Source organism: Rhineura floridana, chromosome 15 (assembly GCF_030035675.1).
Source record: "Rhineura floridana isolate rRhiFlo1 chromosome 15, rRhiFlo1.hap2, whole genome shotgun sequence".
Lineage (NCBI taxonomy): Eukaryota > Metazoa > Chordata > Lepidosauria > Squamata > Rhineuridae > Rhineura > Rhineura floridana.
In genome coordinates, this window is record NC_084494.1 from 31,448,660 (window position 1) to 31,472,733 (window position 24,074).

The 24,074-nt window shown below is 43.4% G+C and overlaps 1 protein-coding gene across 3 annotated transcripts in view; it reads left to right on the forward strand.

Moving 5' to 3' along the window:
* The window catches only part of CD79A (CD79a molecule), a 31,362-nt gene that overhangs the window by 5,527 nt on the left and 1,761 nt on the right, over positions 1–24,074 (forward strand). For 2 of the 3 annotated variants that reach the window (XM_061597919.1, XM_061597920.1), the window contains exons 2-4: positions 15,862–16,317; positions 21,159–21,277; positions 23,349–23,417. In XM_061597919.1, coding sequence (XP_061453903.1) covers positions 15,862–16,317; positions 21,159–21,277; positions 23,349–23,417 — 644 coding nt within the window. Of the gene's footprint in view, positions 1–9,461; positions 9,602–15,861; positions 16,318–21,158; positions 21,278–23,348; positions 23,418–24,074 lie in introns of those variants that run through there. The other variant, XM_061597918.1, reaches the window with a different exon arrangement.

Consider the following 24,074-nt stretch of genomic DNA (forward strand, 5'->3'; position numbering starts at 1 on the left):
TTATTTTCCAGCCATTGGTGTTCAGATACATGCTACCTCTGGGGCTGGATGCAGCATGCAGCTATCATGACTGGTAGCTATCAATAGCCTTATCCTCAATGCATGTGTCTAATCCCCTTTTACAGCCCTCCATGTTGGTGGTCATCATTGGTCCACCTAGCTCAGTATTGTCTACTGGCAGCAGCTCTCTAGGGTTTCAGACAGGGAGTCTCTCCCAGCCCTGCCTGGAGATACCGTTGGGGATTGGAACCTGGGACCCTCTGCATGCAAAGCAGATGCTCTGCCACTGAGCTATGGCTCTTCCCCAAGTACTTTTGGCCGTGGTATCCTCCTGAACTGGCTCTATGGAATGGGTATTGAGGGCATTCTCATGCAGTGCTTCCCTGCCTACCTGTAGGGCCATGTCCAGAGAATAGCATTGGGGGACTGTGTTTCAGCCCCACAGTCTTTGCACTATGGTGTGCTGCAGGGCGCAGTCCTGTTGCCAGTGCTATTTAACTTCTGTATGAAGCCATTGGAAGTTAGGTGTTTGGGGCAAACTGTCATCAGTCTGCTGATGATACACCTCTATTTCTCCATAACATCTAAATCACGAGAGGGTGAACATGGCCTGGAACTTTGTCTGGATGCAGCTGTGGGATGGATAAGGGCTACTAAACTGAGCTTGAACCCTGGGAAGATTGGAGGCACTGTGGGTCCAGGAGAATGGCCATTTGCCTGTTCTCATTCTCACTCTTAAAGAGCAGTTGTGGAGTTTGGGGACGCTCTTGACTCCATCTTTGTTACTTAAGGCTCAAGGGGTGATTCATGCATTGATGACCTCAAGACTTGATTATTGCAGTGTTCTCTATGTGGGGCAAACCTTGGGCCTGGTCTGAAGGCTCTAGCTGGTACAAAATATTGCAGCTGGAGTGTTAATGGGGACAGACTACCACCAACACACAACTTCGGTGCTTAAAAGCTTACACTGGCTGCCCATATATTCCTGGGCCAGATTCAAAGTTCTTGTATTAATTTACAAGGCCCTTCACAAATTGGGTCCAGAACACCTTAAGGACTGCCTGAATCCTTATATACCCGCTCAATCACTGCGATATTTTGGGGAGTCTCTCTTAGTGATTCCCACATGGCTTTGATCCACGGCTCCTAACGACTAGAAGCTGTGTGTTCAGTGTAGCGGGCCAAAGCTTGTGGAACTCCCTCCCACCTGAGAATAGACGGGTGCCCTCTCAGTTGAACTTCAGGCACATGGGTAAGACTCTTGTTCGAGGCAGCAGGTTACGGTAGTGGTTGCTTTTATGATGATTTTATTGCTATTTTCACTTTATGGCTTGTTTTTATGTGCACTGCTTAGAAATGAAAATGATTAAGTGGTATATAAATGTTTTAAAGAAATAAATAAAACTTTATTTTGTTTGTCATGAATCTTCCACCATTCAGCATCATTGGATGGCCTCGGGTTCAAACACTGTGTCCCTATCCACTTTCTCCACACCATGCATAGCATTGTATTGAATGAAATTCTACTCAGAGAAGACACATTGAAAGTAATGGACCTCAGCCATGCCTGTATAATGGGTCTGCTCTGAGTAGGACTAGCCTTGGACATAGCCCGTAATTTGTACACCTCCATCATGCACCTTTTTTTCTAAATTGAAAAGCCCCAAATGTTGCAACTTTTTCTCATAGGGGAGTTGTTCCATCCCCTAGATCATATTTGTTCCCCTGCTCTGAATCTTCTTCAACCCTACAATATTCTTTTAAGAGGTGAGGCAATGAGCACTGTACGCAGTATTCCAAATGCAGTCACACCGTATAATATTGGTAGTTTTAATTCCCTTCCCTAATTATTTCTGCCATGGAATTCACCTTTTTCAACATCTTCATCAAGCTGCCCAACTGTACCAGTTGCTTGGGGAGTGACAGCCAGAGAGGCATTGCCCTCCAGCTGAGCTGGTGGAAATTCCCAAAGGCTTGTTGTGGTCATTGCAAGCAGAGTGTTAGACTAGTTCAGGGCTGTGGAAACTTCGGCCTTCCAGATGGTGCCGAACTACATTTCCCATCATCCCTGATCACTGGACATGCTGGACTGGGCAAGTCTCTAGCCCTCCTAGAAATAAAGTTATGGAGCAAAATGTGCAGATGCCCTTCTAAGCAATGTATGTGAAATGAGCCAGCCTGGCTGCTCCGGCTTGTCAGTGTTATTAGCTAAGGAGTGAAGTCCGAGCTGTGACTGATAAGTGAGTTGTTTGGACACCAGGCATTAGGAATCCCTGGGATCCTAAAGAGCTGCTGTTTTGCCCTTGCTTTTAGAGCACTTGCCTCTGTATTCTTCCTAGTCCTTGGAATATCCATAGTTTGCCCTTCCTTTTTTCAGTGCAACCAGGATACATCTTTCTTGCGCTGGATCCATCAGAGATCAGGTAGCGCCTAGATATTATTTTCTGCAAATACTATTATACAATTGTTGTTGTTGTTATTATTAATAATGAGATTTATATCCCACCCTTTTCCCCAGTAGGAGCCCAGGGTGGCAAACAAAAGCACTAAAAACACTTGTAACACATCATAAAAACAGACTTTAAAATATATTAAAACAAAACTACCATTAAAAACATATTAAAGCAAAACATCTTTAAAAACATTTTTAAAAGCTTTAAAAATGTCTATTTTTTTTAAAAAAGAAGGTTTAAAAACATATTAAAAAGCAATTTCGACGCAGACTGGGGTAAGGGCTGCACTTAAAAGGCTTGTTGAAAGAGGAAGCTCTTCAGTAGGCACCGGAAAGATAACAGAGATGGCGACTGTCTAATATTTAAGGGGAGGGAATTCCAAAGGGTAGGTGCTACTATGCTAAAGGTCCATTTCCTATGTTGTGCGGAATGGACTTCCTGATAAGATAGTATCTGTAGGAGGCCCTTGTGAGGCGTCCTTCCCTGGCTCTCCCTGTCAGGTTCCTACCTGCTCGTGGTTACTGCCTGTCTCTAGGCACCACCAGGGACTCCACCAGTCCGGACCGCTCTCTCTTATGATTTCTCTCCCCGCTCTAGCACAGATCTCAACAGATCCCCCTGCTAGGCAACCACCAGTAACGTCCCAATACTAGTATTCTCAGAGACTCTGAATACTGGTATTGTTATTCTCTTCACCGCTGCCACCATTTGTTACAGTTCCCCTTCAGCCTTGGTCATTACCTTACCCTCCCTTCTGGTCTGTGAAACCCCAGCCAAGGATCAGGCCTTTGGTAAACCAAATTAAGTATTTATTAAAGATAACAAAGCTAACAAGATTAACAAGATTTCTTCTTAAGGCACATAAGCATATGGTTTTACTCAATACTAATCCGAACTCCACCTCCCTCCTTCTTCACGCTCTCCTGGCAAACAACTCTCTCAAACCCCACCAAGCAATCCACTCTTTCTCTTCTCCCCCCCAGATTCCACAATTTACCACCTCACATTCACCCATTTTAAACACTCAGCCAATCATCTCGCATTCTACTGCCCAGTCACTCCCCCTCTTTCACTCCACTTACCATGTATCTTCTAAAACAACAACACTTACCATATATACATTAATATAGGAACATCACAGCCCTCACCTGCAGAGCACAGTGATCAACTGGGCATATAAGGGATAAGATGGTCTTTCAGGTATCCTGGTCCCAAGCTGTGTAGGGCTTTGTACAGCAAAACTAGAACCTTGAACATAGCCTGGTACTGTATTATTATACAGTAAGCATGGGTGAATGTTAAAGAATCCCCCTCCCCCCAAAAAGCAAATGTGAAAACTTTGCAAAGAGGCATAGGCCTGTGTCCTGCTTTGCAGGAACTAAAGACCAGGGACTCATTAAGAATTCACTGTATTACAGTATAATGGTATGCATGTCTGCTCAGAAATAAGTCTCTTTTTGTTTAATGGGACCTACTTCCTGGTAAGCAGGTATAGAATAGCAGCCTACGCTTTGATTAGGATTGGCATTGGGGGAAAACAAGGTTCCTTTGCCTTTATAGCTGTATGGCAAACAGAAATTCAGCATGTCAAGCCTTTTCTGTTATGGAAATACAATTTTAGGAAAAGCTTCACCATGGTTAATGTCTAATTTTGTGTGATGCCATGCCCCCTCATGGCAGCCATTTTGTGACTGGTGCCCCCAACTTTCTCAAAATCTGAAATGTCCAAAAAGCTGGTCCAACAAGCTTGGCGACTTTTGGACTAGATGGACCTTTGATCTGGCCAGCAGGGCTCATATATAACAATAATAATTTTATTACAGTGGTATTGCTTCATCTATGTGAGAATCAGAAACAGTAGCAAATTTACCCGGTAGATAGCCCCCAAGACTATCATCATGTAATTTCTTTTCTAGGCCAGTCATGCCACCTCCAAAGCTGTCAGGTTTGTGCATTGCTGATTATACCAAAATGTGGAAGTGCATATAGAAGCCACATGTGAGGAAAGGAGTCAGCATTCATTTCTTGGGATCTGAACATCACTGCAGTTGTTTGTTTATTTTTTTTTATCATTGTCCATTCCCAATCCCTTGGCAGGTAGCCACAAGGCATTAGGCCTATTCTGCCCTGTTATTTTGCCCCAAAACATTTAGACTAGTCAGTGTGGCTCAGAAATGTGCTTAACCTCAAACTTTTGCAGCGAAGGCACATCATAAACCAAAATGCTCAGGAAGATGAACTCTGTCATATGCAAAAAGCAGTATCCTAAAAGCGTTCTATGGAAAAATATTAGTGTTCCAAAGTTCATTTTGTTCCATTTTTTTTTTAATCAACTTATTTTGTCCATAGCGCATAATGAATTGAATGGAAATTCAAAGTGATATATATCAATGAGAAACTTAAGATGTGCTCGTTCAGGTGATACTGGATTCATTTTTTAAGCTTACTTATTTCAAGAAATGTTGAGCTGCATATAGAAGAAACACAAAAAACACCATAAAAGTAGTATGGGGGATTTTCCTGGGGAGCGATTCTGGAAGACTTTTTGTATATGATAGAGCTTCTCTTCCTGAGCATTTTGGTATATGATATGCTTTTGTTGCAATAAAGTATGAGGTTAAATCATATAATAGATTATTACAGTAACTGGACTATTTGTGCAGAAGGCAGTTGGAGTAATGTTGGGTTCCCTCTGCTGGTGAAAGGTGGACATTACACAATTTGAACAAGTTTCTATCCTAACCCCCTCTTGTAAAGTCAAAGCAAAATTTGTTCGAGATTTTATTATCATGAACATGTATTTAGGATCAGGTCTAGTAGCCCAAATCAAAAGTTAAATCTAAATACTAGATTAAAATTAAACCTTAAATCTTCAACCTGCATAGTCTAGTTAATCCTAAACTTCAAGTGGTCTCGTAAAACCACTGGTAAGCAACCACACCTACATTTGCTTGATTTTATAGACTCTACACTCTGCCATTGATTTTGATTTGTTTTAATCAATGCACAGTTCCACCAAAGTAAACTTTGAAGTACAGGGTAGCCAGCTCCTGATTTGGAGACTCCCCCTAAGGGTATAAGATATGTGGGAAGAGTAGATCTTTCAGTTATCAAAATGGTCCATTGCTCATATTATCACTGCTGCAGAGTTCTTCAAGGCACCAGCCACAATGGCTAGGTTTCACCTCCACTGTTGGACGGAGCATGTCTCTGAATACCAGTTGCTGGAAACTGCAGGAGGAGAGAGTGCTGTTGTGCTCAGGTCCTGCTTTCAGGCTTCCCATGGGCATCTAGTTGGCCATTGTGACAACAGGGCGCTGGACTAAATAGGCAAGGCTCTTATCTCTGGGTCTGGCTACAGTAACTATTCATAATGCTTCTTTCCTGTTGGAGTAGAAGATGCAGACATTTTGTTGTATCCAGTGCTAGTCCTACTCAGAGTAGACCCATAGAAATTAATGAACATGACTAGAAGAAGAGTCATAGCTCAGTGGGTAGAGCCCGAAGACCTGGAGAGCTGCTGCCAGTTGGTGTAGACAATACTGAGCTAGGTGGACTGGTAGTCTAACTCAGCATGAGGCAGCTCCATTCATTTCAGTGGGACTACTCTGAGTACAGCGTAGCTGGACACAACCAGAAGTTTTGTGAGTCATCTTCAGGGGTCATCCCATATGCCCTGAGTGATGATGTTCCACCTAGGAATGGTGAGGCTGGAATTTGATCCCTTGTGTCTGTTTGCTAGCTTTAGCCTTTCATGACCCCTCGAGCGATACAATATTGTTTCTGTGTGTTTCTTTCCATGTTCTAGTCTCAGGGGCATTTTTTCTTGTTCTTCTGACAAAATGAATTTAGTGATCCGGCTTCATAGTTTGCATGGGATTTGTATTATTTTATCAGTCACACACACCTGTACAATGGGCTACAGAAAGGAGAGGAAATGTGTGACTGAGGGTGGAAGAGAAAAAAAGGAACCTTGAACTACAGATTCAAATATACTTATCAAGTCTGCAAAGCATTGCCAGAGTGTAAAGAAAGAGTGTGGATTTGGAACCAGCCGGCAGGCTAGATAATTATTGCCCCTCTTACCCCCCCACACACACCTGTGGGCCCACCCACCTGTCACTCAGCTGACATCACAATGACATCAAGTGACCCATTTTTGTCCACACGGTTTGAAATCAAAACATACAGGTAAAAGCACAACCTGCAAAGTGCTGACATTCAGCCAATTGGGGGATCTTACAAAGTCTGTGCACTCTGATCTACAAGCCCCAACCATCATCTCAGTGTTGAAGTTTTCAAAGCTTCATGCAGCACTTTGCAAGATCTAACAATCAGCTGATCATCAGGGTTTGCAAAGCCCCGAGCACAGGACTGCACAAGTGGCTGCTGCTCTGCTGATCATCAGTGCCTGCAAACTCCCTTTCATAGAATCACAGAATAGTAGTTGGAAGGGGCCTATCAGGCCATCATATCCAGCCCCCTGCTCAATGCAGAAATCCAGCTTAAAGCATACCCAAGAGATGGCTGTCCTGCTGCCTCTTGAATGCCTCCAACGTTGGAGAGCTACCACCTCCCTAGGTCATTGAATCCATTGTTGCACTGCTCTAACAGTTAGGAAGCTTTCCTGATGTTCAGCAGAAATCTAGCATACTGTAACTTGAGCCCATTATTCTGTGTCCTGCCCTCTGGGATGATCAAGATCCTGACCCTTCTCTGTGAGACAACCTTTCAAGTACTAGAAGAATGCTATCATATCTCTCCTCAGTCTTCTCAAGGCTAAACATACCCAGTTCTTTCAGTCTCTCCTCACAGGGCTTTGTTTCCAGTCCCCTGATCATCCTTTCAGCTGAGCTAATATCATCTGCCCTACACCTGACATTAGGCGTATAGCAGGTGGGTGCAGCTTAGCCAACATAGTCTTGTGAGTCACACAGGTTGGCCTGGAGGGTTCCCCACTGCTAGTGTAAAGGCGCAATTTGTATGGACAGTTGTAAAAGGGAAAGTTCTTCTGTGTGGTCGTGGTTATAATGGCAGTGGGGAGATAATCCCCGTGTTTGCTACATATTTAGGAATTTTAGCAGGTGGGAAATGGAAACAAATGAAAACATGCAGGCTTTTAATTAATGTGTGTTACAGCAGCCATGGATAGTAGTTCTGTATATGCTGCCCTGTTTACCTGGAACAGAGAGCCAATGTGGTGTAGTGGTTAAAGTGTTGGACAACGACCTGGGAGACCAGGGTTTGAATCCCCACACAGCCACGAAGCTCACTGGGTGACCTTAGGCCAGTCACTGCCTCTCATCCTCAGAGGAAAGCAATGGTAAACCCCCTCTGAATACCGCTTACTGTGAAAACCCTATTCATAGGATCACCATAAGTCAGAATCAACTTGAAGGTAGTCCATTTCCACTAACTGGAACAGAAAACTAGGACTGTCCCAATCTCTGGTAAAATAGTGTTGGTATTTTGAGCTGCAACCAACTAGTGCATTCCGTCAGTGCAAGGATAAGAACATAAGAAGTGCCTGCTGGATCAGGCCAATGGCCCACCTAGTCCAGCATCCTGTTCTCACAGTGGCTAACCAGATGCCTGTGATCAGAGCTTGGAAAAGTTACTTTTTTGAACTACAACTCCCATCAGCCCCAGCCAGCATGGCCACTGGATTGGGCTGATGGGAGTTATGGTTCAAAAAAAGTAACTTTTCCACACTCTGCCTATGATTTACGCTTCTGCAGCAGAACTCCCCCACCTTCCTCCCCTGATCTGTTCTGGGGGTACCTCCAACCCTCAGGAGCAGATTTGGGGAGGCCATGGGGCACACATGGGGAGAGGAGGGGGACTTCCATTGCGCAAGTGAATATCCTTGTGCTGACAGAATGGGTTACTTAGCGCTACTCTGGATGCAACCCTCTATTTTACCATTGGGTGCGCCCTTTAAAAATTTTGTTAGCAGGGATTGTCAAAACTGCTACGTTGCAGATTTATGCTGTGGTGTGGTGTGTTCATGCTGCTCCTTTTCTCTAGCATACAAGCTTGCAAATGTATGTGGATGAACATGAAGGCACCAAGTGGCGCTAAGGCCTGCTATTTCACATGCTACAGTGGGTGAAGTTCATTTTGAACTGATACCTGGTTTTTACAGGACAGTTCTCCCTCCTTGTCCCCATATTTCATTGCCTTTAAATAAATGCTGGAAGAGGTTAACTCAGGCTATTGCACAGCAAACAAGCAGAGAAGACCTTTCAGCAATAGATAAATAATGAAGGTGGGGCAGGCTTGAATCACAATCTTTGCTATAAGAAGCAATGTTAGAAGCACATGCAATGTTTCCATCTGTGATACATTAGAAGATAAATATTGGTCCATTCAATGAAGCTGAATGTTGGAAGATTTAGGACAGATAAAAAGTGCTTTTTCACACAGTACATAGTTCAACTATGGAATTTGCCCCTACAAGATGTAGTGATGATGGCCATCAATACAGAAGACTTTAAAAGAGGATTAGACACATTCCTGGCAGATGAGGCTAGCAGTGACTACCAACCCTGATGGCTACGTACTACCACCACTGTCGGAGACAGAATACCTCTGAATACCAGTTGCTGGAAATCGCAGGTGAGGAGAGTGTGCTCAGGTCCTGCGTGCAGGCTTCCCATAGGCATGTGGCTGGCTACTGTGAGAACAAAATGCTGAAGTAAATGGACCTTTTGGCTTGATCCAGTAGCCAGGCTCTTCTTACGTTCTGATGCTGTTATGGAAGGCCAAGGATACCACTGAACTGTTGCCTCTACTTTCTGCAGAATAACAAGGCTCTATGCTATGCTCTCCTGCTTAAAAAAAGCATTTCTAGTGAAAACTGAAGCTTTACCGCACAGCAAAAAAAAAGGGGGGGCAAAGCCCTCATTAGTTTAGTTGGGTGGAGCCAGGAAGCAATCAGGCACATCTCCTAGTGTCTGCCTAAAAGAGGAAAAAAATAAGCTTACAAGTGAAAACAACCCTTAAGTCTGGCAGATACGGTTGCAGTTGCATGCATGCCTAGGACGGCAGTAGTGCACAGTGAGCGGCTCTAAGGAAGTGATAAAGTAGCAGGATGAAAGGTGGTCTGTATCAACTGTATTTCCTGGTTCTTCTGGGTTTCTTTAGAGGTAAGCACCACTGGAGGCCTTTTGGGCTAGAAGTTCTGAACGGGTATGCAGATCTTTGGAATTCGGGGAGAGAAGGTTCACTATTAAGGCTCAGGGCTTTGGTAGTAGTCTGGCATGCAGCAGTTTAACAGGTGAAGCGTTTCCTTCTTACTTTGTCTCCATGCCAGGAAGAACTTCACCTGCTTAGTTTGTGCCAGGCTGCTGTTAAAGGCACAGGGGCAGTAAAGGCGTCTGGAGGGCCAGACAATGCTATGCCATGCATGCTTATTCAGGAGTAGGAATGAGCGAATTTGTCAATCCTGGTTCCTCCTTTCCCCAGCATTAAGTTCAATTCTGCACTTTTCCACATCAGTTTGTGAATTGTTTTCAAGTCCTCATGAACATTCATCAGCATTTTAGTATGAATTTCTCCCAACATGTACATTTTCTATGCAATTTTGCCTAACATGTACATTTCTGCAAAGCTATTTTCCTGAATGTAATGCATTTTTGTGCACACTGTACCAAAGTATGTGCATTTTCATACACTTGGCTTAGCTGGAGAACTGCTTTGCAGCATTCAGAGAAGTGCGAATTTTGAAGGATGCTTGTGTTTCAGTTTGCATATTGTTTCTGAGAGTGTGAATTAGGTAGGTTTGCCTTTCGGTGTGGACTGAACTGAATGTCTCCCTCATCCCTAACGCAGAAGTATGAACACTGAGTTTGCTTGCTCCAAAGTAAATGTGTATAGCAGGTATAGCCAACCTGGTGCCCTCAAGGTTTTAGGACTACAACTCCCATCATCCATGACCATTGGCCATGCTGACTGAGGATGATGGGAGCTAAAGTCCAACAAATATTTGGAGGGCACCATGTTGGCTACCCATGATGTGTAGGGTTGCAGCTTAAAATGTGAGCTCTTCGGCTGAATATAGAAGAGGTATTTTCTTTTAAAATTTCTATCCTTCTCTTCCTGCCAAAGGAGCCCAGGGTGGAAAACAGCCAAGGCAGAAAAACAGTGCAATTTTAAATGAAATGGAGAAAAACATTTAAAAAAACAACCTAAGAATATCTAAAAACACAATTGCTCACATGTCCTCATAGCTAATAATTTCCAAGGTTACTGGAAACAGTCTCTTTCTGCAATCGAATGCCTAGGTGAACAGGAAATGGTTTAAATTCTCCCTCAATGTTAATAATGAAGGAGATGGGCACGCCTCACCAGGCAGGGCATTCCACAAAGGGGGAATCACCACCGAGAAGGTCTTGCCTGGAGGCTGAATATGCCATAAGTCCTGAGAGAGGCTTTATCTGGGCTAATTCTAATAGGTGGAATTGTAAGTTAAGTGACCTTATTTATATTTTGGTTCTGGTATGTTATTGTGATATGGAATGAAAATGAAAGAAAGGAGCATTTTTCTTGTAATTAAAATGTAAGTTACCTTACAATTCTTCATGATCTCAAAGGCACTTATAACGAGGTTTTGGTGATATGAAAATCTATTTAAATGTAACTGCTTAATTAAAAGATGATCAATCAGCAAAATATGCTTTATTCACCTGACAACTTTAACTATAATTTCTCATGTTTTCTTTGGATAGGGGGTCCTTGTTCATAGAATGGGGTGGCTGCCCCTTGTTTTCAAACACTTTTAATGAACTGGGATCGTGAATGACTCCCAAAGAATTTAAAAAGATAGAAAACCTTTCTGCTTAACCAATGTCACTTCATGTTTTCCCCTTCAATAAGGGGATCTGTTGTTCGGGAGTCTTTTACCATCATAATTGTCTAAAATTAGGGTCAGTTAGACCCTATCTATCAACTTTATCTCCCACCCTGTCTCCCAAAAGAACCCAGGGTAGCAATTAAAGTGGACGAGGTAGGGAAATGAATAACTGGCAGTGTGATTCTATACATGCTTACTCAGAAGTAAGCCCCACTGAGTTCAATGAATCTTTCTGCTAGGTAAGTGGGCAAGATCATAAGAACAGCTTCCTTAGATCAGGCCAGTGGCCCATCTAGTCCTCACAGTGGCCAACCAGATACTGGGCTAAGTTCAAGGTGCTGGTTTTGCTATATAAAGCCCCTATACAGCTTGGGACCAGGATTCCTGAAAGATCATCTCACCCCTTATATATCTAGTCTATCACTGTGCTCTGCAGGTGAGGGCCTCCTGCAGATAACATCTCATCAGGAGGCCCATTGCGCACAATCTAGGAAGCGGACCTTTAGTGCTGTGACACCTGCCATTTGGAATTCCCTCTCCTTACATATTAGATAGGCGCCATCTCTGTTGTCTTTTTGATGGTTATTGAAGGCTTTCCTCTTCCAACAAGCCTTTTAAGCAGAGACTTACCCAATTTGCAACTTTTGGAACTGCTTTTAAGATGTTTTTAAATATTTTTTCAAAAGGTATTTTTAAGATTTTAAAAAAATGTCTTGTGGGCTCCTCCTGAGAGAAAGGGCAGGATATAAATTTAACAATAAATAAATAAAATATGGGAAGAGCCAGTGTGGTGTTGTGGTTAAGGTGCTGGACTATGACCCGGGAGGCCAGAGTTCGAATCCCCACACAGCCACGAAGCTCACTGGGTGACCTCGGGCCAGTCACTGCCTCTCAGCCTCATGGAAACCCTATTTATAGGGTCGCCATAAGTTGGAATTGACTTGAAGGCAGTACATTTACATCTGCCAGCAGGACCTGAGCACAAGAGCACTCTCCCCTCCTGCCTGTTTCCAGCAACTGGTATTCAGAAGCATACTGCCTCCAACAGTGGAGGTAAAACCCAGCCATCCCAGCCAGTAACCCCTAATAGCCTTATCCTCCATGAATTTGTGTAATCTCTTTTAAAGCCATCCAAGTTGGGGGCCAGTGGCCATTACTGCCTCCTATGGGAGCGAGTTCAATAGTTTTAACTGTGTGTTGTGTGAAGAAGTACTTTCTTTTGCCTGTATAATGACAGCCAGTATGGTGTAGTGGTTAGAGTGTCGGACTGAGATCTGGGAAACCAGGGTTCAAATCCCCACTTGGCCGTGAAGCTTGCTGAATGACCTTGGGCCAGTCACAGCCTCTCAGCCTAACCTACCTGACAGGGTTGTTGTGAGGATAAAATGGGGATGGGTGGAGAAGCATGTATGCCACCTTGAGCTCCTTGGAGAAAAGATGGAATATAAATGTAATTTTTTTTTTAAAAAATGTGTTTTTGAATTGTTTTTTGTGTTTTAAAATTTGTATATTTGTTTTTATTGTTTTTAATTGCTGTAAACCGCCCAGAGAGCTTCAGCTTTGGGGCGGTATATAAATGTAATAAATAAATAAATAATGCAAGTCCCAGTTAGACTCACTCTCAGGTAAGTGTGTTTAGAATTGCAGCCTTAGCCTCTTTGCTTCAATTGCTTTCTAAAAACAGGTTGGTATATACCCATTCCCTTGATTGCCCATGGGAAGTATGTGTCTCCTCTTGGTGACCCAGCAGATATACTTTTGTAAAGTGGAAGAGAGCCAGTTCTTTTTCTCTCTTCCTTTGAATATGGCTTCAAGTGACTAAAATGCACGGATTTAGACAGGTAAGTAGACATAGTGAGGAGGGGCCGTAGCTCAGCGGCAGAGAATCTCCTTTGCATGCAGAAGGTCCCAAGTTCAATCCCCAGCATCTCCAGGTAGAGCTGGGAGAGAACGTTGCCTGAAACTCTGGAGAGCCACTGCCAATCAGTGTAGACAATACTGAGCTAGATAAGACCAATGGTCTGACCTAGCATAAGGCAGCTTTCAATGTGTTGTATTCAACACTAGTCCTACTCAGAGCAGACCCATTGAAATGAATGAACCTAAGTTAGTCATGTCCATTAACTAGCATTGGATACCACCCTATGTTTCTTTTTTTGTGCAGCAACAACTTTTTGGAAGACTTGCCTGTCCATAATACCTACTACCCATTCTTGTTGGATTCCACTAGCCAAGGTCCAGATTTTGAGAAGACAACGTAGCTACCATATCCCATTCCATGTCACACGAGCCTTCAAACCCCACCTTCCACTTCCTTCCCAGCAGCCACAGCCTATTTTAGAACTGCGATCCCCTAGAGGGCAAGAGGCCACTCATCTATGGTTCCGCCCCACCCTGCCAGCCTCCCCTTACCTTATGTACCTCCACAAGGGTGGGCTGCAAAGTTCCTTTAAAAAAAAAAAGCTCTCTTCTGTTTCCTGTCAACATGAGCAGGAAAAAGGAACTAAAACCAGCACTGGGCCCTTGAGAGATGGTGTGTGTGGGGGGCATTGTGGGGTGGAGATATGGTTCAGTGGAAGGGTAGGAACTGTGGAGAGGAAACTATAGAGCTTGTTATTGGAAAAGCAGTAAAAAATGGGGTGGGGGACGTTGACTGGTTCTTTTTTTCATTTTTGCGCTTAACAGATCCAGTAGCTTGGGGTGCCATGCAGAAATTCAGCAGGTGACCGCTTACCTCCATACCATGAAAAGTGTCACCCATTAATCTCTTGCCTGCCATAAAAGGCACAGGCTGCATTTGCCTCTCAATGAAAAGCCAGGGTTGCTGGGTTATCCTGGTTTACCGTGAGTGATAACATAGTTTATTGTGGACATGACTCTGTGAACACCAGATTTGCCCTCCAGATGTTGCTGAACTACAACTCCCATTGGCCCCAATGAATGGGGTGATGGGAGTTCAGCAACATCCAGACGGCCAAAGGTTCCCTACACCTGGTGAACACACTATTTGCTTTTCCAGGGTAAAAGTCTGATCCAGTAGAATTTGCATGATTTTACATGTGGTCCCTCATGTCATTTATCATCATTCATTCATTGGCGATCACTCGTGGCTGAGTAAGAGTGCACAATGATCCACACACAATCTTGACAGAAAAAGGCTTTGATCCAATAGCATGGATACCACGACGATTGGAAGTCTTTTATTTGCTGCAGCCTTCATCCGCCTTCACAGCCGTTGTAACATACACATTGTTCTCCTCCATCTGTTCTGCTATTGAGAACATTCTTGGATTGTTCTTTGTTTGGTTCCTCTCCCTTGACCTTACCGTCATGGGTGACCCTGCTGGGAGTACATGACTCCTGACGGCATTGCTCATAGGGTTCATTGGAACACGCAAGCCCACTCACCACTACAAGGTAACGATCCGGCGAGTGGCCTATGTAAACACCATTAAATTAAAATTTACATTGATAGATGCCTTTAACAGTCCTGAGGTACTTAAACACGCTGCTAGTTCACAATAAACCATGATAAGCCAGCAACTCTATCATGACGTGGAAATGCAGCCATATAATCAAGACTGATAGAAATTAGCAGTTTTATCTAAGCTGGATGGAACGTAAGAAGCTGCCTTATGTGAGCCAGACCATTGGTTTGTCTAGGTCAGGGCTGGGGAACCTTTGGCCCTCCAGATACTGCTGGACTACAGTTCCCATCATCCCTGACCATTGGTGATGGTGGCTAGGGCTGATGGGAGTGGGAGTTCAGCAACATCTGGAGGGGCAAAGGTTCTTCACTCTTGGTCTAAGTCACCTCTGTGTCCACAGATGAATTCTGTCATTTGTTGGTGGTTTTGCTGTCACCCTATGCAAAAAGATGTAGATTTGTGAGCATCTGGATCAATGTTTTGGTGGTGGTGGCAACAAGCATCAGATTTGTGATTTTTTACTGTGCACTCTACCAATGTAATATTTAATGGTGTTTTTTGGGGGTACCACAGGTAAAATAATACACATAAAAGAGGATCCAGTTTAATTCTACTGTATCAGACTTTTACCCACACCCCTTGGAAAAAAGTAAAATGTGTGTGCACACTTTCTCATTTTCTCTCTGTCATGGGGCATGGGGAGTGTGACCCAGAGGAGTGGGGAGAGAAGTGACCAACTGTTCCCACAGGCCCCAAATGATTGGTGACGTGATGATCTCTTGATTTTCTTTCCAAATCTACTTCCAGTGGCAGCTGGCGGCTGCATGTCAGTGGGGCAGTGGAATCCATTTTGGGTTTTAGTCTGAACTTTCAAGGAGCTGTCTAAGGTTCTGAACCTATTTTGGGAATAGATTTCAGCACCTTGGAAATTTGGACTGAAACCTGGAGCGGATTCCACTACATCATTGACTTGGAGCCCCCAGCCACCACTGCCTGTTCCTAGTCTTCAAGGATGCTGCAAGGTCCATGGAAGGACAAAATCCTAGCTATTGCATTTTGAATTACTAAGCTTGAAAATATGGTTCCTTCCACAGCTTTTATACATCAAAAGTTTTCCCTTCCCCAGGTTACATTTGTGAGAACCAGACCACAAGTATCAACGAAACAACTTCATCATCAGTGCCACTAGATGCCACCAGTGTTGGAACAACAGAAACCACTCTCATGACAAAAAACTGCACTCAGGATCCTACACCAGTGAGCCATATTGCTTCCCTGATTGTGGATCCTGGATATCCCTCCGACATAGTCACTGAAGGCGATCCTGCCACTCTAGAGTGCAAGTTCAAGGCCCCGCCTGAGGCCAAGGTCATCTGGAAGAGATCCTGCTCCCCCAACTGCAGCATCAGCTTTGATGTCAGCGAGACCAACAGCCAGAAGATCCATGTGGATGTTGCTGATGGGTTGTCAAAGCTCAGCTTCCCTTTGACCAAAAGGAATGACACGGGCATGTACTATTGCTGTGTACAGGTTCCATCTGGTTACCAACGCCGGTCGTGTGGCACATACCTATGGGTCCGGAGTGAGTGTACACCTAGTGCACCTAGGGGTGGGGCAGGGTGGGGTGGGCAGGTGTCTGTAAAGCAAGGGTGGGAAGCCTGTGGCCCATTTCATCATGTCCAAAGAAAGCATGCCCCCCCTTTGCAGCAGTTAGGCTGAACCATGGGAGGATTTCCCCGCCCCAACCTTGATTGCTTCACCAGCAAGGGGGTGGGGGGATTTTTCATTGGGATTCCAGCTGGAGAAAGAATGGTTAACTCTTCCCTCCCTGCACCCTGTGATCCCAACTGAAATCCCCCCTCCAAGGGCAGCAATTAGGTTTAGGAAAAAAGCGCCCATATGCACCAATGGGACGCCTCCCTTCCCCAAACCACACTGAGTGTGGTTTTTGTTGGAATTGACAATGGGGAAGGAAGGGTTAACCCTCCCTTCACAAAGCTGAGTAAAGGAATGGCAGGGGCCGATGTTAAAATATGAGGGCAAGTTATTACACTCAGCTCTTTCGCCTCATCAAGGCTCAGGAAGAAGCAGGCAGACTGAGGGAAGTTTATCCAGTGGTGCTGAGAGCTGCCTCACAAGTTACATTTGTCTATTAGTGTGGGGGGGGTTGGTTTAAAAAGTGCTTAGGAAAAATGTCTTGTAATTAACCAATGCATGTCTGAAGGGAGTCTAAGACAATTAAACTCCAAACCCTTCTATGAGTTAATCTACCCCCAAAAAAGGGTCTCATATAGACCTGGAACAAACAAAATTTGAAAATAGGCAATATTTCAGGACGTTGGGTTTTTAAAAAAAATTTCAACATTGGTCTCAGAATTTCATTATAAACCTGTTTCTGTATCCTGTCATTTGGAGAGCCAGTGCAGAGGAGCAGAGAGTGTGATGGACTTGGACTGAGGTTTCAAACCCCTGTTAAGTGATGCCCTCTTCAGTGGGTATCCTGGGCAAGTCTGTCTTCTCAGCATAATATGACACACAGGGCTGTTGTGAAGATAAAATGAGAGCACTTGAGTCCCCTCCTTGCAGGCTTCCCACAGGAATCTGGTTGACCACTTTGAGAACAGGATGCTGGACATGATGCTTTTTATGTTCTTACAAGAGATCCCCCATGCACTCCACTCAGTGCTTCGCAGTGGAAGAATAGGATTATGTGAACTAGATAAATAAAACAAATCTTACCATACAGTCCTATGAATTACTTGGAAGTAAGAGCCACTGCATTCAGTGGGCCTCCTCCCAAGAACACAAGATTGCAGTCCTGGTTTCAGAAACAGTTGTGATTTTAAAAAAAAACTCATGAAAACCTTATGTCTTGCTGTCATAGTCTGAAAAAATAATGCAAAGTATTAATTTGCTGCGTTCACTTGCTGGGCACCTTAATGTTTCCCTTCTAAAACCGTCCAGTGCAACAGCATACCTATTTGGGGAAATTGGGAGAGGAGGCAGAAAAGTTAGAAGACACTGAATTCAAATGTTTGCCATCAAATATGATGTAGGAAAAAAGAAAAGAATGCTGGGGAAAACAGTAGAAAAAGAGGAAGGCCAAACAAGAGATGGATTGGTTCCATAAAGGAAGCCACAGTCCTGAACGCACAAGATCTGAACAGGGTGGTTTACAATAGATGCTACTGGAGGTCGCTGATTCATAGGGTCGCCATAAGTCGAAATTGACTTGAAGGCACATAACAACAACAATGATGTAGGAGAAATGTCCAGGTCTTCTCTTCCCCTCCCCTGCCAAATTTGTTTCAACTGTGAACCTGTATTCATATGATGTTGTTGTTCTGCTATTTTATGGTTGCTTCTCCTCATGACGTTTTAAAATCAAGGAAGGGCCAGTAGCTCAGTGATAGAGCATCTCCCTTGCACGCAGAAGACGCAGGTTCATTCCCTGCAATCTCCAGGTAGGGCTGGAAAAAATTCCCTGCCTGACACTCAGGACAGCCAATGCTAGCCACTGCAGACAATACTGAGCTACATGGACCACTCTTCTGACTCGGTATAAGACAGTTTCCTGCGTAAAATCACAAGCTGGAAAATATCAGAAGTGGCCTGTGTTCTTGCTTGTAGGGTAAATATGGTAAGTGCTGTTTATATAGAAGACATATGGTAAGTGGAGTGAAAGAGGAGGGGGGAGTACATGAGCAGTAGAATGCTGGATGATTGGCTGAGCGTTTGAATGGCTGGGAGTATAAATGGAAGAATGACAGTTGAATCTGGGTGGATGTTGGGAGTGTGGAGAAAGAGGTGTTTGAGGGTGGAGGTCAGGAGTGTGGAGAAAGAGGGAGTTGGAGTTCTGATTAATAATAAGTCAAGTACAAAACAGGAATAGATGAAACCATACGCTTGTGAAACATTCTAAAACTAATCTTGTTATTTCTGATACTGAATAAATACTTATTTGGTTTACCAAAGGCCGGATCCTTGGCTGGGGGATATACATACCAGAAGGGAGGGCAAGGTAATTACCAAGGCTGAACAGAAGCAGTATCTAATGGTGGCAGCGGTGAAGGGAGGAATAATAACAATTCAAGTATCCAGAGCAACCCAGAGTTGTATGCGTTATCTATAAAGATACAAGGGGGTTGGGAACAGCATAAGCACGCAGTCACAAAAGTAACCAGCTAGAGAGAGACTCAGGCAAAGTCTCTGGGAGTATTGGTTATAGGACGTAACTGGTGGTGCTGCCTAGCAGGGGGATCTAGTGAGATCTGTGCTAGAGCGGAGTGAGAAACCATATAAAGGACGGTCCGGACTGGTGGTATCCCTGGTGGTGCCTAGTGAAAGGCAGTAGCCACAAGCAGGTGGGAACCTGACAGGGAGAACCAGAGAAGGACGTCACATGGCCCTCCGAAGGTCAGAATGTCCCGAGTCCCGACACAACCAGGTTTGAAGATAAGGAGTAGAACTGCACTGCAAAGTCTGGAGCTGTCCTACACCTTTTCTCTTCCTCCCTATACTGTAGCCTGCCAAATGGTGAAGACAATTTGATTATTTTCGTTCTCCGCCAGCTTTTTGATTAGATGTGGTCAAATTCTCCTCATCACTTGACAGGGGAATGCAACTTAGCCACATAGTAATTTACTACTTGGTTACATGGATGTACTCCAGGTGTGAGATGTAGAAGGAAAAGAACATGGGGTTGTATCTAACTAAGTTCTGCTCAGAAAAATGGAAATGGACTGCCTTCAAGTCGATTCCGACTTATGGCGACCCTATGAATAGGGTTTTGGTAAGCGGAATTCAGAGGGGTTTACCATTGCCTCCCTCTGAGGCTAAGAGGCAGTGACTGGCCCAAAGTGAGCTTCATGGCTATGTGGGGATTCGAACCCAGGTCTCCCAGGTCATAGTCCAGCACTCTAACCACTCCATACTGGCTCTCTCAGTTCTACTCAGAGTAAACCCATTTAAATTAATGGATGTTAATTAGTCATGTCAATGAATCTTCTCTGTGTAGGACTTACAGTAGTTAGATACAACCCATGGTTTATATAGGAAGCTAAACCAAGTCAGGCCATCTAGCTCAGTATTGTCTACATTGACTAGCAGAGGCGCTCCAGTGTTTCAGGCAGAGTTGTCTCCCAACCTTTCCTGCAGGTGCCAGGGATTGAACCTGGGGCCTTCTACATGCAAGGCAGATGCTCTTCCACTGAGCTATAGCCCTTCTCAATTGTCATAGTGAAGCAGCTTGGTTTTTCAGAGTGGGGATTCTCTAGGGACCTAGCCAATGCTGGAAATATCCATACAAAATGCCTGCACTGAATTTTTAAAAGTGGGGGTCCCTCCAAAGGCATAGCTAGTGGAGTGCCAGGGAGAAGCTCCAAGTCAATAGGGACTAATGTAAGTGAGTTCTGGATTATGAGAATATTGATAGTGTTCATTTTCATTCCTATCTTTTTCCAAGGAGTTTAAGTGCCCCCACCCCCATTTAACCTTACAACAACCTTGTTAGGTAGGTAGTCACTGCCTCTAGATATCCAATGAGCTTCATAAGTCAGGCCAGCATTCATACTTCTACCAGACCGTCTCTTGGACAGGGGTTTTGTAAATATACTCCACCAACTCATGCTATCAATTGCAACTTTCATTTCCTGTCTGACCTTACCGCTGGCCTGTGAAATGATGTAATGTCATTCCACACAACACAACATTTAATGTGAAGTTTCAGAATGGGCAAAAGTTGTCTGGAGAATCCATGAAAGGCACGGAAGCCCTCACCAAAGCATTTAAGAGAAATCCAGAGAGCAGGTTTGGCGCTATAACGTACCAACAGGAGCAAGGGACTTTTTCTCCTAATACAGCCCTGCGCTGCCTGTAGAAAGTTAGCCATGTGAATGTCATGGGCTGAATTGTCCCACAGAGCACTGTGGACTAGCACAGGGTAAAACACAAAGGCATAGATTCAGAGACAGTTAAATGCACAAACCCTATCAAAATTAATGGGGCAAGTTAGTCGTGACTACCTTAAGTCCGATTGTTTACCGAGACTTAAAAGTTTGATTAATACTCACCAGATTATGGCCCACATGTATTGTGAAATTTGGATGCATATAATAGTGCATCTGATCCCCTAAAATAGGGGTTAGGATGTGCACAATTTCTATATCTCAAGCTCATGATGCCCCCATTTCCCTTTTCCACATTTTGCAAAAACTGCTATAAGGCTTAATGAATGCAGAGTAAAATTAATACAAACATAAGAGACTTATTGCAATATTTCTCAGAGTGCATATTTTTCAATGTATTACTTTTTAATTGTATTTTTTATATGGGATGGCAAGAGAGTGATAGACTGGGAAGCTAGGGATGCTGTGAGATTTCTGGATCAAACACACTCTCTCTCTCTTACTTGCTGTCTTCTAGGACCTCGCCCAGTCTCTTTCCTAAATATGGCGGAATCTGTCAAAAATAAGATCATCACAGCAGAGGGCTTCCTCCTACTCATCTGTGCCATTGGTCCTGGTCTTTTTCTGCTGTTCAGGGTGAGCTGTTTATTTCCTTCTACTTATCATTTGCAGGCGCACACACACACTCACGTGGCATTGCCCATTCTGAATCTTTCTGCCTACAGTTTCCAGTCACCAGATCTTGTTCTGCTTTTGTTTCTATGTTAAAGAGAGCACTGTTCCGCCATAGAGGCATGGGCAGACAATCTGTTGGATAAACAAAATAGTTTTAAGCTTCTCATTAGGAAGCTTCCCAAACACCATAGTCCTCTTGCAGCTATGTTCTGGACTTCTTTCCAACATCATTTCTCAGTATGGACACAAGCAACAGCCGCAACATCTCAGTTATAGATGATACAAGAGTTTCCCCAAATGGCAACTTATTGAAATCACATGGGCCAGCTCGCAGGCTATTGAGGATACCGTCTGGGAACAATGCATGGTTGAGTCTGAAAGATAAAATCCTGTTGCTGTATTCCAGTAGTAAAAGACATGTGCAATGTATTTATCACATTGATATCCCAATTTTCTTCCATCATGAAAGTCAAGGAACCATGCGGAAGTGTCCCAGACAGTCTTCCATCCAGACACCTACTATAGCAAGTCTGGTTAACTTGAGCAATATTGCTCCATCATGTGCAGACTAATCATAAGAGACTTGTTGCTACATCTACACAACTAACTGAAGACCAATTAACATAACCTAAAATTGTCCCTCTGCAAATGCAAAGTGAATTACAACTGGGTATTGGAGGATTGCCTCGATTCCTCAGTCACACATCTGTCCAGGATGTAGCCTTTCCCTCATACACCCCATCATACATGGCAGAGAGATTATACCACTACTGTATCATATGGCTAAGCAGGACAGTTTTAACATGTGCTGATCATCTGAGGACCACTTTGCATGAATTGGCCCTTAAATTGTGTATAGCTAGTTTAACTGTTATGGCTTCCTTCAGCCAATAGCTCCCCCTCCCGCAAAAGCTTGCATTTCCATTACAGAGATCATTAGTTGATGAGCCAATAAGAGGAGCGGCTTCGCTTTGTTTTTTTGCCATCTGTGATCAGATAATTAGTGACCATTATCTGTGACCAACTTAGTGAGCACATATAAAATCTATGGCATATATAGCTACTAATATTTTAACCCACTTAGTGCTGGTAATTGTAATTTAGTAAGAAGTGGCAATCTGTAAGTAATTTTCTGTAACTAATCTCTTGCTTCATCAGACAATTACAGCTCAGAATGAGTGATGACAGTTAAACAGTTAAACTGGATTGTGTATTATGTAAATGTGTGTAAAATACACAGAAAACTGATGTTACTATACAGCTAAACATAGATCCTAAGTAGTGCCAGCTTCAGACTTTGAGAGGTCCTTGGGCAAGGTAACTTCAATAGTTCTCTATGGGACCTTCTGCAAGACACTTCAGCCCACCTATCTTCCCTATCTTTCTCAGCCCAATAAGTACAAACAGAGGCAGGGATGGAAGGACCTGTCAATTTCAGTTCTCCCAGTTTCTCATTTTTTCAATCTTAAATTCAGTTATCCACATTGCTACAGCAGTTTGCAATTTCTTTTTAAAAAATCCTCCTGAAAATTCTTCAGCATGCTTTTCTAATAAAACACATTTTTGTATATAGTTTTGACTAATGTACACATTTTGCCAGCAATTTTCCTGAACATAATGGATTTTGTATTTTATTTTCACTAATATATTCATTTTATGCACAGTTTCTCCCTAATATATGCATTTTTGTAAATATTGTTTGTTTGGAGACCTGCATCGCAAAACTCAGACAAGTGCAAATTTCAAAGGATAACTGTGTTTCAGTTCATATGTTGTTTTGGGAGGTATAGATTCGATGGATTTGTCTTTAAAAATAGAAGATACTTGTCCATTTTGTCATTCTTATCTTTGCCTGCACACTTAGAGAGGGCAGGCAAATAGACAGCATCAGAGAGGAGCTCCAGAGAACAGCAGTGAGAACCTACTGGGGTGTAGGCCTCAGAAGGTGTTCAACAGCGCCTATCCCTGATCTTGACTCTAGTCCTAATACACCCTGTTTCTCGGCTGTACCATACTTGTCTTCTTTTTGCAGAAGAGATGGGAAAATGAAAGACTCTTACAAACCAAGAAGAAAGTTTATGAAGAGGAGAACCTGTATGAGGTAACTCCAAGAGACAACAGTGCAAGGGAATGTAGGCAAATTCCAAAGATGGAAGTGGTGGTGTATTCATATGGCAGTGGAAATGAGAAGCCCAGCCAGCATTCTGCTGCAGCATACTCTTAACATCTGACACAAAAATATATAAATACATAGTATTTAGTTATATATCATCATATGAGTGAGAATCCCTGCCAGTGAATTCAAAAATAATGGGGGGAAAAGCTTTAATTCCAATAGGAAAAGCAGTAGCCAAGAATATTACTGTTTGTTATTTTTATGTATTTTATATAATATTCTTATAGACAATTTCCCCAGTTGCTCAAGAGGGTTTATCACATGACAGTGAAATTATGCTCTGCCCTTGTTCTAAAAACACCAGACCCTCTTCATTCCTGTGGGAAAGCCTGAAGCCTTTGCAAAAAAAGGAGAAAGTTGCCCCTTTAAATCCAGTCCTAATATCCTACTGAGTGGGATTTATTTCCTAATAAGCTTGTTTAGGATTATAGCCTAAGGACTGTATCTAGGTTAGAGCAGACCTATTCAAATTAAGGTCTAGGTTAAGCATGTCTATTATTTTATGTGGGTCTACTCTGGGTAGGGAAAGCCAGTGTGGTATAGTGGGTAGAGTGTTGGACTATGACCTGGGAGACCAGGGTT